Raw genomic sequence first — 19,539 nt, forward strand, 5'->3', positions numbered from 1 at the left:
ATACGGATTTATTGTATTTCTCTTCATAGATGCATAATTTAAGTCATCCATATTTTATGATTTTCTTAAAATGTGCCTATCTTATTACTATTCTGGAAGTACCAAAGTGTGTTTTTTTAAACTTAAAATTTACTTTTATTGCTGTATTTATTTTCCTCCTTACTCTTTTTTGGAAAAACACTGTAGGTTAGTGTCTCATTGTTGCCATCAAGCTGAGGATAAGCCATGTCGTAAGTCTGAGTTGGAAATGGAGTTAAATATCCTAGTAGCATCTGAATGTCCATCTCGCTAAAGGAGCCCTGAAAGAGAACAAGCTTTGCACGAAGAACTAGCCAGACGACTAGTGACTAGATGTCAGGAAAGAGGATGAGAAAGAGGGTGCTGGAGAGCTAGGCGGTCCGATCCTGCGGCTCCCGTAGACCGCAGGGAAGAGTTTGGATCGTTTTCTAAACATAGTAGGAACCTGCTGGATGGTTTAAAGAGGGAAGTGATGTGATTTGATTTATATTTAAATATTTTGACTGTGATGAAGAGATGGCTTCTGGTGGACAGTAATGAAAGTGAAGAGATCAGTTAGGACAATACTGCACAAAGCTAGACGAGGTGACGGCAGCGTGAACTAGGGTGGTGGCAGCATGAACTAGGGTGGTAGCAGCAGAAGTGGGGCGCTCGGATTTCGGATACTGGTTTCAGATAGAACTGAAAATCGGTGTGGTGGATTGGATTATGGCTGAGAGAAAGAAATTAAGGACAATTTCTATATTCTGTCCTGAGCAACGGACTGAACAGAGATTGCTCCTATAAACTAAGACGAAGGAGAACAGACTTAGAGCTTGGGGAAAACAGGCAATCAAGCAATATGTTTCCATATTGAAGTTTGAAAGTAGACATTAAAATAAAGGGGACGGGTACCTATTTACCACGTGGTGATCACTTCATGCCAAGTTATGAACCTACTACAAAATGGCCTGTTTTTTCTTTTCATTACCTGTTCCCAAGAATTAAGACGTATGGGGCCAGCAGATGGCGTAATGGTTACATTGCTGGATTCCCATATAGTCAGCTGCAGTTCAAGTCCTAGACCTGGCAGCTTAAACTCACGGCAGACTCGTGTGCATGCATGCGTGTGCAAGATCCCAAAAGGAGAATGGAGGAGGAGGGACTACTGTGTAGAGATTCCTCTGGGGGTGATTCCTTGCTTTCTATCTCTCTGTCTCTCTTGGTCTTCCCAGCAAGTGCACATCCCCTATAGCAAAAATCTCTCTTAAAAAAATGAATAAAAAAAGAATGAAGAAGTAGTGACTGTAGTTGTTTCCCGAGCCTCTCATAGGTTCCTGACACCACCCTCCTGGTTTAGCACATTAACCACCCATCGTAGTTATCTTTTTTTTTTAATTACTCAGAAAGAGAGATAGGGTCTGAGACCGAAGGATGAGGGAGAGAAGGAGAAAGCACCATCTACGGAAGCATGGTCATGCCACAGCCCCTTCTCCTTCATTTCTCCGTCCTGAGGGTTCTGGTGCACATACACGCACATACTCAGCACTATCACCGCTGGGCCAGGATTTGAACCACAGTCTGCCATGTAGGATCTGGCTTCCATAACCGGTAGTTATTTATTGTGAAGTCAATTCATGGATGCGATTTATGCATTAGAAAATCATGATCGTATTTGTTGTTTACAGGAGAATTTTATATCACACGGCATTCTAACCTCTCAGAAATCCATGTTGCTTTCCATCTTTGTGTGGATGATAATGTGAAGTCAGGAAACATCACGGCTCGTGATCCTGCCATCATGGGACTCCGAAATATACTCAAGGTTTGCTGTACCCATGACATCACAACAATAAGCATCCCTCTCCTGCTGGTGCACGATATGTCGGAGGTGAGCAGATGAGCAGCCCTTTCACTTTACGTATGTGCCAATGCGTTCTGTATATCAATGTTGTGTAATAATTTGCCTTACTTTTTTTTTCATTTGCCTTACATTTTTAAACTATTTTATTTTTCAATTTTCAACTAATGGATCTTTGCGTCTCCACTGTGGTTATCAATTCAGTGATATATAAGGCGAACAAGTGGTTCATCTTTAACCTGTTATGTTCAGGGAACTATAGCATTGTCCTATAGTGGCTAAACTGGAAGATCAGAATGATCTTTAGCTGTGGATGAGCATGTGAGCTTACTTCTTCTCCCCCTCTTGTCTACCCTTCTCCTCCTCATCATCTATTTTTGTCTTCAGTAGCATTAGATTTACTTCCACATTTATATTTAGCTTGGGCTAACATTAAAACTCATTTGCATGCTCTGAGTCTGCATGACTAGATCATGGAAAGGGTTGTTAGGTAACGGGAGGAAGCCAGCCTCCCTTCATCATTTCCTCAAGGTTGCTCTTTGGGCCCTACAGATTTGGGCATCAACAGTTAAGATGCGGCATCATCATTGATCCATTCTGCTGTGTGCTGTAATTCATTGGACATTATTGACTGAGGCAGTCCCTCTCCATGACTGGTTTCCCTCCTGTGTTCTTCTCTCACTCACGTGAAAACTGACTAGAAGGCCTAAATTGTAGAAATAATACAAAGAACAACATTCAACTTCCCATAGCTTGTGGAGCAAGGGATCCTCACACCCGATAGGTGGAGAGAGGTCCTTCTGGAGAGCCAGTGGCCAGGCTGGTGATGTGGGACCCTTGTCAGCAACTGGATGCCTGCTGGTTTTCAGAGAGCATTCTTAATCATGATTCTTATTGTAATTTCTAATTTACACATGATAATTATACATCTTTGTGGGAGACTGTGGTTTCAAAGCATGTATACAATGCATAATAATCAAATCAAGAAAATAAACATATCTGTCTTCTCCAACATTTATCAGTACTTTGTATTATACATGTTTGAAAATCACCGTACTGGTTATCTGGAGATATATATTAAATTGTCACTAACATTCATTACTGTGTTACGGTATTCTACAACCTATTCCACTTGTTTACATGCATTCTTATATCTGTTAGCCAAGTTCAGTTTATTTTTTGTATAAGACTTGTGTGCTTAACAGAGGAGAGGCATGAGAAATCATCCCTCAGGAGGGATGGCCACAGTGCAGCCCTGTCTCCTCCAGTCTCCTCTCAGGATTTTGGGCATACATGCACACACCCCAGTGTCTTTTTCTTTTTCTTTTGCCATAGGGCACATGTGCTCGCTGCAGAGGAACAGGGAGAGAGAAATTAAACCATCATCCCTCAGGGAGATGGCCATGCCACAGTCCCTTCTCCTCCATTCCCAGTTGTGTCTTTCAAGCCACCGGGTCCAGAACTTGAGCAGTCGGCTGTGTGGGATTCAGTTGCCTTAGCCACCACACCACCATCTGGCCGTCCCCTGTATTTTCACCAGACAATTAAGAGAACTCTGAGGGACCAGCAGTTAGCGTAATGGCTATGTCACTGGACTCCCCTGTAGTCGACCGCGGTTCATGTCCCAGACCCAGTGGCTTAAAACTCACACTGGGTGCGTGTGCATACATGCCCCAGATCCCAAGAGGAGAAGGGATTGCGGCATGGTCATCCCCCCGGGGGGGTGATTTCTCGCTTTCTGTCTCTCTGTCTCTCTCTGTCTGTCTGGCGAGTGCACACTCCCTATGGCAAAAACCTCTCAAAAAAAAAAAAAAAAAAGAAGAAAACTCTGAAACTATCTATGAAAGCTGCATGAGACTTTAATGCACACACACACATATATATACATATAACATCTATATGTGTGTGTGTGTGTGTATATATATATATATGTTGGAAAACTCATGATGCATTTTTGAACAGAAAAGGTATGTCATGACTTTTCTAACAACCAAATATAGATAGATAGATAGAGATAGATATTCTTCTTTAAAAAAAAAGAAAAAACGTTTCTAGAGGGCCCATACACTCACCAGACAGACACTGAAAAAGAGAAAGTATGTAAGCCCCCTGTAGGGAATGGTCACAACACTGTCCTTCCCCCCTCCTCTTCTTTTCTGGATTTCAGAGACTTTCTGATGTCTCGTTCCATTACCTTCCGTAGCCTCAGTCCTACCTAATATGGGATCAGGAGAGATAGACAAACATGTTTGTTTCGTTTCCTAAAGTTGCTTTATAAAGTTTTAGTTCCACCAGGAATTTTTAGCTACTGTTAAGTTATCATCACTAACTAGTCCATCTATAAAAGGGTCTTTGGAGAGTAACAAAAAAGTTTATGATGAATTCCTGCCACAAGGAAACATCCAAACATTCCTGCAGCTGGACTCCTGGTTAACCAGTTTATAAAAATGGTTGTATGTAGGTGGGAAACAACCTCAAAAACAGTGTCTCCAAAAGTCACCAAGTTCGGCTTTACTTCCAGACATCTGATACTACTAGCATTCCCCTTCCCACAATGTTACAAAAGCTGCATGTTTTAAATTGGGACAGCCAGCTGCAGAACATTAAGTTTGTTTGCAAATGTCCCATTTAATTCACAAGAGTATATTGAGCCATGATCCTCCCGTTTGTTGTATTTAAACATCCATTCAGGTCAAGAAGTTTATTCTGCAAATTCGGACAACACTGCACAGGACATAGAGGTAATATTTATTTTAGCTTTGCTGCAAGCATCTGAGAGCGTTTTCAGGCCTTGTTTTCCTCTGACAAACAGAATTTTAGACACACGGTTACCCACTGTGGTGTGTGTAGGTAACAATGACGTCGGAAGTAGTCCATGCACAGTGACACATAAAAGAGCTATGGGGGCTGGCAGGTGGCCTGGTGGTTGGGGTGCTGGACTCCCACATGGCTGACTGCAGTTCTCGTCCAGGACCTGGTGGCTTGGTTTTTCACTTTCCTGAGTCTCTCTCTCTCTCTCTGATCAAATTAAAAAATAATAATAAATAGCCCAGCCACAGAGGCACAGCAGTAACACAAGCATCCTACAAGGCTGGAAGCCATATGGCCAACCACAGTATCTGATCCCTGGGTTGGCTTGAAAACATGCCAGGCGCACACACCAGCACCTGGGACTGAAGGAGCTGGAGGACCAGGAAAGGGGATTGCAGTAAGCGGAGACCCTGTCGAGGATCTCTCTGGCTCTCTTTCTTTCGGGCATGTATGCACTCAGTGGTACAGGTGGTAGGGTCCTGCTGTGGGATAGGAGAGCCATATGGAGAGGCCTGGGGTCTGGATCCCAGGTCGACCTGAGCATGCTGGTCCATCCACATGCACACCTATGGTCCTGGATGGTTGGAAGGCTGGGGAGAGGATGGCTACATAGCAAAACCCCACCAGGGGTCTCTATCCTTCCCTCCCTGCCTGCACACATAAGAAATAAACTTAAAAAAAAAAAAAAAAAAAACTATCACCAAGAGTAAATACTGCAGATCTTTATGATCTAAGATACTGTCATAGTGAAGCCATTCTAACATAATTGATATGAAAGAACCTACAAGTAAGTCAATAATCCTGAATTCCTGACTTTTTATTTTTACTGTTCACTTGTTGAATAGTCTGGGACTCGGGAGTTTTTAGTTTCGTAATTATTTTTGTCAACAAAGATGTTTGCTTTAACTTTTTGGGCATGTTTTATGTATATGTGTGTGTGTGTGTGTGTAAACATATTAATATGTATTTACCACATATGTTCACATTATCACAAATACCCATGTAACCAATATCTAGATTATAAAACAGAACATTTTTTAAAGAATTATTTTATTTAACTTTATTTATTCATTTATTTCAATTTGACCAGAGAAGGAGAGAGAGAGAGAAAGGTTGAGAGAGAGAGGGGGAGAGAGAGAGAAAGCAAGCCTCTGGGTCCAGGACTCGATCTGTGGTCGGCCATGTAGAAACCCAGTGCCCTTAACCACCATGCCACCTGCCAGCCTCATGAAACAGAACATAACCAGCTCCCCATAAGCCTCTCTCATTCTCCTTCCCACTCACTTAAACCACAATCCTTGTCCACAAAGGTAACCACTATTTTCACCTCAAAATGCATGGATTAGTTAGGCTTGATTTTGTAGTTTGCCTTGTATTTGGCTTCTGTCATTCAATAGTATCTTTGTGAAATCTATCTCTCCTATCACTTGTGGTCCTGGATCATTCATTCTCGTTGTGGTCTATTCCATTGTGTGACTGGACCACGGTCATTTAGCCATTCTACTACGTACAGACATTTGGGTAGCTTCCAGATCTTGGTTATCATGACGAACATTGCTATGAACATTCAGTGCATATCTTTTCATGTTTCTGTTGGGAATACACTTAGGGATGGAATTGTTAGGCCTCAGGGCATGTACATGTTTAGCTTGCTAAAGTAGCCATACCTGTACTGTTGTTTTTGAATGTGGAAAGTAAGAAACATAGCCAAACATTTCTCGCCTACTAATAATGGCTGTGAAACTGATTATTCTGATTGTTTAAGTACCTCAGAGGCACATACTTGAGAAGTAAAGAATAATCTTGCCATCTTTCCCATTGGTTCCTAAACTTGAAAATAATTCTTATATCTAACTTACAAAACAAAAAGTGATGATTTCAAAGTATGTACTGAGTGGGACCAGCAGGTGGCATGGTGGTTAAGGTGCTTAACTCCCACATGGCCAACTAAGGTTTGAGTCCCAGACCTGGTGGCTTGCTTTCTCATTTTCTCTGTCTCTCTCTGGTGCGCACATGTGCCATATACCAAAAATTGAGAAATAATAATAAGTAAAATTAAAAACAACAACAACAAAGTATGTACTGATTAACCCCACAGTTCAATTTTACCATAATCAGAAGATTCAAGTTGAATAGCCAATGTATAATCATTAACTTTATACAGATGATATTATCTCAATTATAATCAAAATTGAGATTTTCATTTCAGTTTCACAGGTTTAGAATCTACTCTGTGTGTAGTGCTCACTTATCTAGCAGTAGGGTCCAGGTCTCTGCCTCAGTTCCAAAGTGTAGTGTTTCACATGACCCGTCCAGCATCTTCAGTGAATTTTTCTACAGTGAGTTCTTACAGCCATGCCACTAGGATTTAGTCACTTTGCCATTACTTAGAACTTATGATAATTTACCAGACCCACTAGGTTTTATATCCTATCTACTATATATATGAAATTTTATTGCCAGAACTCAACTCCTTATGAAACTGCTGGCTACATCCCATGTCCAAACTAACTCCTGTCTTCTCATTTTCTATGTTAGCCCATGATTGCATTGCTAACAGAATGACTGAGGTAATTTAATAGAATTACCTATTTCTATTAAGTAGAATTTAGTAATTCACCATTCTGGTGACTACAAAGTCCAAGGGCAGCACAAAACGGTTGAAGAACATGGTCTTTATCCATGTGGATTTCTCTCTGCTTTTGGTCTGCTCAGTCATAGCCCTTCCCCCATCCACAATAATGTTATCCCCAAAGATCTCACCCTGGGACTATATGAAGGAACTAAGTTTTCACTTCATATGTTCACACTATACAATAATACAGCCAAATCCTAACAGATGAATGTGCAGGGTACATGCAGTCACCACCTACTAAGACCAGATTTCAAAATATGGAACTTTGGGGAACAAACCATGATCCACACATAACATTCCACCCCTGATTCCAAGATTCATGGTTTTTTCTCACTTATGAGATATAATCATCATATTCTGTTAGTCTCCAAAAAGTCACTTATGACTTCTAACACATGCAGTTGACCTTTTCAAGGTACCCAAGCCAGCAGTGGTGTGGTGATTAAGGCTCTGGACTCCCACATGGCCGACCGCAGTTTGAATCCCATATGTGGCACCTTGAAAATCATGCCAGATGCATGTGCGTACGTTCCCAAAATCCAGGAGGAGAGTGGAGGAGAAGGGATTGTGGCGGGGCCATCCCCCCAGAGGGTAATTTTTCACTTTTCTTCTCTCTCAGTCTCTCTAGCAAGCGCACATGCCCTATGACATAAACCTAAAAAAAGAAAAAAAGAAAAATACCTGAAGCCATTCTTTTTAGGTGCTAGTTTGAATCAGAGATAATATGACAGGATAAAAAAACAAAACTGGCAAGCACCTACCTTAAGCTAGGGAGAGAGTCTCTATGTAGGCATATGGAAGATTTAAAACAACTCAGATGTGTGTGACTGTCTAACATTTCCTCTCAGATTCCTATGTTGCTAAGCAACATCAAATTAAATGAAACTGAAGATGAGGGCTTAAATCACCTGATAATTCAAATGATTTTTAGACTACATCTTTCACCGCAAAGATATGCTGGGCTCCTGTCATCAATTGGTATTCCGGTATATTGTCTAAATAACACAGATGAAACCTTGATTCTTGGCATTCTGAGCAGTGTGAAGTTTTTAATTTGTCTCATAGATACTTGCTCTAAAAAATCTAGAAATTTTTGCTATTGGCTGCGTGCACTCACCAGAGAGACAGAGAGAAACAGAGAAAAAAAGGGAGAATCACCACTGGGAGGGATGGCCACGCCACAGTCCCTTCCCCTCCATTCTCCTTTTGGGATTTTGGGCACACACGCACTCATGCACTTGGCATGAGTTTTAAGCCACCAGGTTTGAGACTCAAAACATGGTCAATCCTGTGAGAATCCAGTGCCTTAACCACTGTGCCACCTGCTGGTTCCCCATTCTTATTCTTAAGCAAGTGTCATGAGTTTTCCAGAAGCTGCATGCTGAATACAGAGGCAGAGAGAAGAATCTAAATGTCTTCTCTACACAGCCAAACATTAATAAGATTTGCAGAAATGTAAAACATTTAATACCCTTCTCACTGAAAAGAATTTTCTGGAAAATAAAGTTATTTTCCATAAAAGCCTGTTATTTATGTTAGCATGCTGTGGGTTTACCACTGTTTTTTCCTTTTCTTTTCTTTAATTGCTATAGGGTGTATGCACTCACTGGAGGGAGAAAGAGAAAATGAGAAAGCACCTCCTGCTGGTGTGGGGGTGGCCACACCACGCCTCTCTTCTCCTCTTGGGATTCCAGGCACACATGCATACGTTCCTGGCTGTCTGTTCAAGCTGCTGGGTCTAGGACTCAAACCGCACAGTTGACCATGTGGGACCCAGCCATCTGAACCACCGTGACACTGGCTGGCCCACCATTGCTGCTTTTAAATGAAATTGTTATATTTTCCTGTTTTAATTTTCAATGTAATAAATACTAAGAGATATAATCCACATAAACAAAAGCTCATTAGAGTCATCAGTCATTTTTTAAGTGTAAAAGATCCTGAGACCCAAAATGTTTGAGACTCACCATAATGGAGTAAAAATCATGCTTCATGTTATAATTTTGAAAACTCACAACATGGGAAAATAATTTCTGTAACAGTGAAAAGAAATAGAATTTGGGAACCAGCAGTTAGCGTAATGGCTATGTCACTGGACTCCCATGTAGTCGACCGCGGTTCACGTCCCGGACCCGGTGGCTTAAAACTCACCGTGTGCACTCACCCTTCTCACGCACATGTGCGTGCGTGCCCAAGATCCCGAGAGGAGAATGGAGGAGAAGGGATTGCGGCGTGACCATCCCCCCTGGGGGGTGATTTCTCACTTTCTATCTCTATGTCTCTCTCTCTCTGATGAGTGCACGCACCCTATAGCGAAAAAACCTCTTCCAAAAAAAAAAAAAAAGAAAGAAAGGAAAGAGAATTTAAAATAGCATGCCCAGTAATCAGACCATGGAAAATTATAAATGTGTTTGTTGTAGTCTGACACTAGAACTCCTTTGTACCTTTGACCAAAAATTAGAAAGGAATATAGGGAAAATTAATGCATTTGCCTTGGTAAGTGGTTGAGATGGGTTATTTGTTTATTTCCATTATATATAAATAGTAACATATGATATAGAATTTAAAAAAATTATTTTATTTGTGAAAATGTTATGGAATTCAGTAGAATTCCTACTGAGGTAAAAGACTGGGACCCTAAAAAAATAGGGTTTAGGCCCAAAATGGAATCACAAAATGGCTAAGTTTTAAGATGGTGAGGCAGCAGCTTAGCTCTCACTGAAGTGCTTACCCACAAGAACCAGCTTGCAGCCGTGACTCAATGACTGACCTAAGACAGATACAGCAATTAAGGCTCTTTCCAGGTCCCACCACATTCCAGGAAGAAGACGATGGTTTCTTATGGCCCAGACATTATAGACAAAGAGTCTCATGACCTTCATACCAACTCCAAAATTAGGAGAATAACCAGACCCTTCTGACATGTGACCCCACCACGAGGGGAACACATGCACAAGCCTCTCCTGAGAACAAGCCCACACAAAGCCCCCTCCTGACCAAGATAAAAAACCCTCACCTCAATTCCTCTTAAGCAGCCCATTTTCCAGGACCCCTCCCTATCTGAAGCTGTTCTATCCTTCAGTGAACTCCACTTTGCTATCCCCTTTCTGTGTCCACGTCTCTTACTTCTTCATGAGTTGCAGGCAAGAACCAGCATCACTCTCCCACAGCTTCTTCACTTTGAGTTGTCTTTAGAATTATTGGGTCTTTGGAAAACATGACACATTTTTGCATAGAAAAAAAATAATTAGTCTGCATTCTATAAGTATAGTTTACCAACTGGAAGAAGGATGCCCAAAAAGCAGGGAAAATTCAATTAGGATTAGCAAATATTTGCCTGAATCTGTTCACAACATGGATAGTCAACATTACAGATAAATAAAGGTCAGGTGGTGTTCGTTTTTTACAAAGTTCTGTTAGAAACATATGATTTGCTTTGTTTCTGTTTTTAGGAAATGACTATACCCTGGTGCTTAAGGAGAGCAGAACTTGTGTTTAAGTGTGTCAAAGGTGAGCATAACCTTTTATTTAACAACTGCCACCAAATTTATTTCCTCCCAAATATTGAACTAAAAGCAACACAGAAGGAAAAAACGTGAGCTTATCAGTGTTATCTGTGTCTCAGCTAAGTAGATTCATAAGCAAATATCTCATAACAGTCTTTTTTACTTACTCTTCCCAGTCTCAAACTGAATCTCCAGCTCTCCTGTAATATAAGAATATTTGGATGCTATTTATATTTTGCTCTAATTCCAAGTTGCTCTCTATTGCCTATTATTTTCTTATTAAAAACAGAGCCACATATCTAATTAACTTTTAATAACTTGTTTTAATAAATTGTTTTAGCTTTGTTGTAAGGAGACTAAGTAGGAATCGAGAAATTATAAATAAGAGTAGATTGATAACACTGGATTGACTCTCTCTGGTGGACTTAGGAATTGCAGAACTTCATCTGTCCTTTGGGCTTAGCCTTTCTTTTTGTTTTTCCATAAAGAAAGGATGAGGGATTCCTTCCTTACAGGCAATGGCTGCGTAAAAAGTGACAAAGGCTAGCGATGAAAATTCATTATATCTCAGTGGCTAGAGGTTTGCAGGCCGGCCCTTGTATTACAGCAAAGCCTGTTGTTCTGTTTTAGGTTTTATGATGGAAATGGCTTCATGGGATGGAGGGATTTCCAGGACAGTGCAGTTTCTGGTACCACAGGTATGTTATCTAAATGTATTTCACCCCAATTTAATCTCTTTAAAGATGTTTTTCACAGATACAGCTAGGCACACTGCCCAAAACTCCTGAATATAACAGAAAATGCTAACAACTGCCTATTTTTTTTTTTAAGGGGAAAGGTGTTTGGCTACCATAAAAGCACGTAATTTATTGTCAAAATGTCAGGCATCATCTACTCAAGAGATTTTTTATTTAACACCCAAACCACATTTGACTTGTATTTCCTGTGTTTTCTTTTTCGATGTTTATGTTACATAGATTATGATGAGTTCATAAATAAGGGCACTAGCAGAGAATGATTCTGTAGGGTGTGTGCGCTTGCCAGGCAGAGAGAGACAGAGAGATAAAAAGCGATAAATCACCCCTCGGGGTGGATGGCCACGCCACAGTCCCTTCTCCTCCATTCTCCTCTCAGGATCTTGGGCACGCACGCACACACGCCCGGCGTGAGTTTAAGCCACCGGGTCCGGGACGCAAACCGTGGTCAACTATGTGGGAGTCCAGCGACATAGCCATTACGCTAACTGCTAGTCCCAGCAGAGAATGATTCTGTGTTCTGTATAGAACGTAGTAAAATCAGTATTTTATCGCTGATTTCACTAGTGTTATCTAGGAGCTTTTCCAGTAATGACATATTTGACAGAAACAAGAATGGAGCCAGAAAAACAGCCCTTGCCCATAGCCATGTAGTTATATTAGTCACGAAGGAAAATCTTCACGTATCACTTTCCATATCTAGAGCTGGGTCTGTATTTTCACATATTTATCATTTTTTAAATCAGTGATGATGTAATAAGTGTGGGTTTTTTCTTTTTTACCTCTTTTAGAGTATCTCTGAAGAAATGTTTTACCAGCTTAGTAACATGCTCCCCCAGATCTTCCGAGTGTCGTCAACACTTACTCTGACATCCAAGCACTAAACCTCACAGACTGACATGCTGGCCGAAGAGGACTGTTAAGCTCGCCAGGCACTCAAGCTATGCTGGGATTCTGTCAAGCAAAAGATGCCCAGAAAGAGAACCCGCAGCCTCAGCCACAAATCAAACTGTGATGCACGTCTGTCAGACATTCCAAGCGTTCATATACTACACTGCCTACTGATCAGCCCGAACTTAAACATTTATTCTTCAAGTCTCTGTATGAAAGAATATCTCCTTTTTCTACTGTGACATCCTGTCTGTGAATATTAGGTGAAAACTTCCTGCTTCTCATACATGGACACTTGCCATAAGAGATTGGATATTACGTTTTCATGGAGAATGTGAGTTTTCTAAAAGGCTTTAATCATATTAGCTATAAGCCTTAATTAAACATACAAATAAAATCTTCTGTGTCATTGATTTGCTAACTCCAAACTGAAAATCACTGAAATATGCATTGCAAGTATAAATTTCTCATGAACATATTTTTGTAGAAACACAAATATATGAGAAAATAGTCTTATTTTTTAAAATTCTCATTTCAAGACTATGCATTTAATCTACTCTTTCTAAGGTTGTAGAAGCTGGAGTCAGAAGTCTTTGGATTCTTTACCTCTGTCTCATCTTCCCTCTGCGACCTTACCCTTGTCTATTAATACCATTTCATGGGCTAGGAAAATAGTGTTCCGTTTTGTAAGCATGATGTAAAGTTAGCCCAAACTAGCACCTGGCCGTACATTGTAGTGCTTAGCACCATTGTAACAGACAAAAAGGCTCATTTTTATTTCTTTGTCATCCCTCCTGCCTCCCCAGCTTTCTTAACCACTCCTCTACCCCTCACATTCGTGGCTGACGACTAGCTCTCTATTCCTGTCTCTGCTGAGGGCCCCTCCTTTTCCATTGTCTTTATTGTGGTATGACTTTCTCAGATGCTGTTTATCTCTCCCATCTATAACATGCTTTCTATGAGCAGTGACCACATTCAGCAAAGGTATGTATGTGCTTTATGTTAGTTATAGGGAACATGTCTTGCCAGAGAGAGAGAGAGTGAGAAAACACCCCCCTGGGTGATGGCCATGCCGTAGTCCCTTTTCCTCCACTCTCCTCTTGGGATTTTGGACATGTATACACACTCTTCCAGTGTGTTTTGCAAGCTGCCAAGTCCAGGAACCACATAGTTGGCCATGTGCGATTCAGCCATGTGGAATCCAACTGCCATCTCACCAGCTGGCCCAACACAAGTATTTATTTACAAAACCGTATTGACATTTACAAAAGCAGTAGGTTCATCAAATCCAGGTTACATGGAAGTCATAACTGGCGCATAGAATGAAACATTATTAGTGTAGCTGAATGAAATAACAGGACAGAGACTCTGCTGGCATGCAGAATCTTTCCCACAGCAGACCGCATCTTAGTTCTCTAGTCAAGGAAGAAGGACGCCCAAGTAGCAACACGAAGGAGAGCTCCAAGAAGAAGACTCGTCCTAGCAGTACGTTCGTTAGGTGTTAAAACTTGCTAATGTCCTGCGGAGAAGCCTGGCATGTGTACCAAAAAGGTACTCGTAAAGCCTATCCACCTATACACCAGGGCCAGCCTTGCAGCCAGGTGGTTAAGGAAGCCAGATTCCACATAGCTGACCATTGCAGTTCAAATCCTGGAGTGGGCAGCTTGAAAACCATCTGGTGCATGTGTGTGCATGCCCCACGTCTTTACAAGGTAGAAAAATGGAGGAGAAGGGATTGTGATGTGACCATACCCCATCAGCGTGTGCTGTCCCCTTCTCTCTCTGGCAAGCTCAAATAGTCTCTGGCAAATAGAATTAACTAATTAAAAATGTATACCTTAGAGAAATCGTCCTCTGGGTGCCAGTTGTCATTGAGACTGCTTCCAATGCAAAGCAGGGTACACAGGTAGAGATGTAGAGATGGGCGTGGTCACTCAGTGCCAGGCACTGCCCAGCCCACAAGCTGATAGGTAGAGCTGGAGGCAGCTTAGTTGGACCAATAGAAGGGATTCAGAAAGAGCCATTGAGGGTTTTGCACAGGATTCTGTAACTAAGCCAAGGTTCAGCTAACGGCCGAAGGCCAGGTTTCCAGGGGTAGGAGCATAGGTTTGTTCACAGGTGTTTGGTGAATGCTGCTGCACCCTCCCCCCTTGTCACCTCACAGCCCTTTTATTAAGGAACTCAGACTGGTGGCTTCTACCCAAGGGCAATTTAAAGATACTTTTTGGCCTACGAAATCAAGATAAAAGCATGCAAAGGTCTAATACACAGAAGCGGAAAGATTGGAAAGATGACCGTGTCCCATACCCTGATGGAAACGCATCACACACCCAGGGACTAGTTACGTGCATTTGAATGGCGGGGGCCTTTGTGATGCAGGAAAGGAAGAAGTCTGGGCCTCTGTATTTGGACCAGGAAGGGTGAGATTATGATCTGGGCCACACAGCAGGTAAGGGAGCAAAGCTCCATCTATAGTTACAAGGTGCCCCCCATTGCTGGCATTACTGCCTGAGCTCCTCCTGTCAGATCAGCGACAGCTGTAGAGTGTTAGCATGACCCTGTTGTACACTGCGTGTGCGAGGGATCTAGGTTGCACGCTCCTGTGAGACTCTAATACCCGATGATTTCAGGTGGAGCTGAGCCAGTGATGCTAGTGCTGGGGAGCAGCTGAAATACTGCATTAGGGTGAATTGTACAATTACTTCATTATAAATTACAATGCAATAACAAAATAAACTGCACAATAAATGTAATGCACATGAGTCACCCCAAAACCGTCCCACCCAGTCCCTAGGAAAATTGCCTTCCATCAAACTGGTCCCTTGTGCCAAAACGATTGGGAACCACTGTTCTAGAAGGCTCTTAGAGGGCAGTGGTTTCAGATGCTTTGTGAATAATGTGAAGAAGGCGCCTTGACAAGCCCCCAGGCAGGGGGCACCGGTATAGAAAGGAGACAGTAGTACAGGGCCAGTGCGTGAGCGAGGCTGACCGCAGAGGAGCTGGACTCAGGACCGGCGTTAGCGAGGAGTGTCTCAGTGAGCGTCAAATGTGCTGTGTGTGTAAACAGGCCCCATGGCCTCCAAAATGTGCTTCGTGGATCTGGCAGACACTGAGCCCGAGGTCTCCTTCCCTTCCCTTTCCCCATTTCTGCTTTCAGTCCCTCCACCAAGCAGGGCTGTAACCTTGCCGTTGATGGGAGAGTGTGGACGCAGCTGTCTCAGTGTGACAGTGTGAGAGCTGGACAGAGTTCCAGTCGGCACAGCGCTCATGGGCACAGCGCACACCATTTGTGTCACTTCAGTTGGATCCTGGCTGCTTCTTACAAGAAGAAAAATGTTTTATGAATAAAAACGAGTCCACAGAAACATTCCTGTTCTAGAGGCCCTATGGGAGAAATGCACAGAGCTGTGGGGACAGAACAGACAACTTAGAGGGGAGCTTCAGTTTCTAGGTGAAAATGGTTCCTTTTCTGGGACCGGCAGGTGTCGTGGTGGTTAAGGGCACTGGACTCCTACATGACCTACCATGGTTCGATTCCCAGACCTAGCAGCTTGCTTTCTCACTTTCTCTCTCTCTCTCTCTGTCCCTCTCTAGTCAAATTAAAATAAATAAAGTTAAATAAAATAATTCTTTAAAAAAATGGTTCCTCTTCTGTGACTGTTTTCCAGTGAAATGAAATTGGGCTGCTTTGCTTGAAGGACTGACAGTGGCCCAACTGCTGCTATCTAAGGCAATATAAATGCCCTGCAAGACTGGGAGCCATAAGGTCACCCCTGGCTTTGAATCCCCAGGTCAACCTAAAAACACACCAGGCATGTGCACAAGCACCCAGGATCCTGAGGAACCGGAGGGAAGAAGAAATGAATCGTATCATGACAAGGCCCCATGGAGCATGCGCAGATGCTCTCTATCATAAAAAATAAAAAATTGAAAATAAAAAAACACTCTACTTAAAAAAAAGGACTAACAGTAATATAAAACTCATCAACATAAACATGAAATAATAAAAAGAAGATAACACCTATTTGCCAAAACCACCATGTTTTCAGAACCATTTAAATCTGGTTTTCTATCATTTAACCACCCACAAAGCTTTCCATTATCTTCCTGTATTTCTCTGAGATCTTTTGAAAACTTACTTAGTAAACAATTGAAATTACTTGGGCAATCTGTTTTTTGTTAATCAAAGTCATATCTGTGGAGATAAGCTTCAGATTAATAAGATAGTATTATCACACAGAATTACTATATAATTCCCTTACATAGTACTATTACTTAAATTACATAGAATTATCATTGTGTAATTCTAGGCAAATCAGCAAAAAAAAAGAAAAAAAGGAAAAAGGAAAAAGAACTTTGAAATCCTTTTAACCTATGTGATCTTATCTAAGTGAGATGTGATTTAATTAGTTCAGTGACAACCATTCATTCTGGGAACTACAAACTAGCGACCATAGCTTTAGGCAGACATATTTCCATGAGAGTATATTTCTTTTTTCTTTTTCTTTTCTTTTTTTTTTTTTTTTTGAGAGACTTTCGCTATAGGGCGCGTGCACTCGCCAGACAGAGAGAGACATTAGAGACAGAAAGCGAGAAATCATCCCCCAGGGGGGAAGGTCACGCTGCAATCCCTTCTCCTCCATTCTCCTCTTGGGATCTTGAGCACGCACGCACACGCGCCCAGCATCAATTTTAAGCCACCGGGTCCGGTACGTGAGTCACGGTCGACTACGTGGGAGTCCAGCGACTTAGCCATTACGCTAACTGCTGGTTCCCTATGAGAGTATATTTCAAAGGGAGGGCGGAAATAAGGACAATGTAAGTAGCAAGTTGCCGTGAAAATGAGGCTTAGTGATCCCAAATTATACTGAGTTTCTTCCATACACAAAAGCAGAGTGCTGAACAAGAGTTAGCCTCTAGGTTATAAAAAAGCTTACGGGCATGTACGATTTGGTGGATCTTTTCTGTGATGCTGAAAGTCTATAGTGACTGAGACAAAATCCCAGCTAAAACAGAGGAATGGATGAGTAACCTGAGGCTGGACCAGGATGTCCTTGTGAGGTCCTATTCAAATATACACAGCTATGGGACTAGCAGACGGTGTAGTGGTTACGTCCCACATAGTCAATCTGGGCCTGGTGGCTTAAAACACATGCTGGGGCGAATGTGCATGCATGCCCAAAATCCTCAGAGGAGAATGGAGAAGGAATTGCAGCATGGCCATCCCCTCTGGGGGCGGGGGGGTGATTTCTTGCTCTCTCTCTCTCTCTCTCTGACTCTCTGATAAGCGCATGCACCCTATATATAGCAAAAATCCCCCCCCCCAAAAAAGCAAGCAAACAAAACCCAAACACAGGCAGGATTATTACACAGTTGAGATCTCTCTGGCTGTTCTTTTCCTGTTTTCTCATAGGATAATAGCTCCTGATGTGCCCTAAGCTGTATCGGGCACTCTGGCATTCACGGAAGCACGCAGTCATTTAGAAAAGCTACAGGATCACCACACCCGACCTGTGCACTGTACCTGGCCGATGGCTACTTCAGGGTCATGTCTACAAACTTGCAGAGAGGCAAACTATCCGAACTGCCCAACAAGCACATTCCCAGCTCAGAGGAAGCAAAGTGATGCCCCGTCTTCTCATTTCAGTTCTCATAAGGTCAGCAAGCGTCCTTTGTCATGGTCCAGCGAGTCCTGCGTTTTGCTTTAGTTTTTGATTTTTGGCCTCTTTTGTGCTTTTGTTAGTGATTTCACAGTTTCAAATGGCCCTCAAGCGTGGTGCTGACGTGCTAGCTAATGTTCCTAAATGTAAGAAGGCATTAGGCTCTATGGAAAAAAATAGGCATCTTAGATAAGCTTCACCCAAGTACACGCTACAGTGCTATTGGTCAACAGTTCAATGTTTGTAAGTCAACAGTGTCTATTAAATAAGCTACCTTTAAACAAAGCACGCATTACATAAGGTTACATATTAATTAGCTGATAAAGATGTGTCCAGGTACTTGCAGGTATCTAATTGGGTATTTCCCTGAGGAGCAGGATTTGGTCTTCACCAATTTCACGTGCATGCCCCCTTTGTAGAGTGTAACCACTGGGAGTAAGAGAACCGAGGGATGTGTCTTCTCTCCCAGGCAAGGCAGCATGAGCACTACCCAGGATATCTTTGGCACCTGAAGAAAAAGCCTGAAATGGATTACCAACAACACGAAGAGGTCCTTTCTGAAGATGTTTCAGAATGAAACAGGAACCGTGTTGCTCCATAGGTCAGACTGACACCTGCGGGAAGAGAATGCACCAGTGGGTCTCGCCCTCCCTTTTTATTTATCCCCCGATTTTTAGCCTTAAATTCTTTTTTCTTTCTTTATAATGAATCCTGGTTTCCTGTTTTCAGCTCACCTGTGCTCTAAAGTCTCTATTCTGAGTAGCGGTAGCACATCAGAGTTCAGGAGCAGGGTCCCTCGAGTTGAACAAACTCCTGGTTCCTGCTGTGACTGGTTACATTGGGCCTGTGACCTCACCCTCCTAAGCATGTTTCCTCATCTGTAAGCTAGGAAAAATTAATAATAGTATCTACCTCACTGAGTAGCTGGGAGGATTAAATACGAAAGTGTACCCCTACCTGGCATTTAGTCATTCTATTAATATTTGCTGCTGTTACTCTTCCTTCCTCCATTCCTTCCTGTCTCCTCTTCCTTCCTTTCTTCCTTCCTGTCTGACCTTTCTCCTCCTTTCATTCTTTCCTTTCACTAGAGAGCAGGGATCGAGGTCACTTAGAACACTGTGTCCTAAAGGGGCTCAGAGCCCAACTGAGTTGGAAAGAAAGCACACGGTAACTCACAGTTGCAGCCGGCCAGTACTGAGGGTGTGCAGTGAGTGCACACACAGCACGGTGCAGGTCAGAACAGACACCCTAGCGGCGTTTCAGGCTGAGAAAGATGGGGAACCCCTTGAGAGCAGACTGCTCAGCCCTGCTTTACTCTGGCTTTGAGTGGGTATCCCCTGATAGCCCTTGTCACTCGCAACGGGTTGATCACAAATCTTGGAAGACAGACAGAACGCCACCTGTGCCAGCAGTGGAAACAGCT

General features: G+C 42.4%; 1 protein-coding gene across 3 annotated transcripts in view; it reads left to right on the top strand.

Annotated features, from left to right (window-relative positions):
• The window catches only part of FERRY3 (FERRY endosomal RAB5 effector complex subunit 3), a 43,721-nt gene extending 30,861 nt beyond the window's left edge, over positions 1-12,860 (top strand). For all 3 annotated transcript variants that reach the window (XM_006172029.3, XM_006172028.3, XM_006172030.3), the window contains 4 exons: positions 1,686-1,888; positions 10,757-10,814; positions 11,441-11,508; positions 12,357-12,860. In XM_006172029.3, coding sequence (XP_006172091.1) covers positions 1,686-1,888; positions 10,757-10,814; positions 11,441-11,508; positions 12,357-12,449 — 422 coding nt within the window. In that variant the 3' untranslated portion in view covers positions 12,450-12,860. The remainder of the gene's footprint in view (positions 1-1,685; positions 1,889-10,756; positions 10,815-11,440; positions 11,509-12,356) is intronic.
• Positions 12,861-19,539: the final 6,679 nt, after the last annotated feature.

This window comes from Tupaia chinensis, unplaced genomic scaffold (assembly GCF_000334495.1).
Source record: "Tupaia chinensis unplaced genomic scaffold, TupChi_1.0 Scaffold150288_1, whole genome shotgun sequence".
NCBI classification, from domain to species: Eukaryota; Metazoa; Chordata; class Mammalia; order Scandentia; family Tupaiidae; genus Tupaia; species Tupaia belangeri.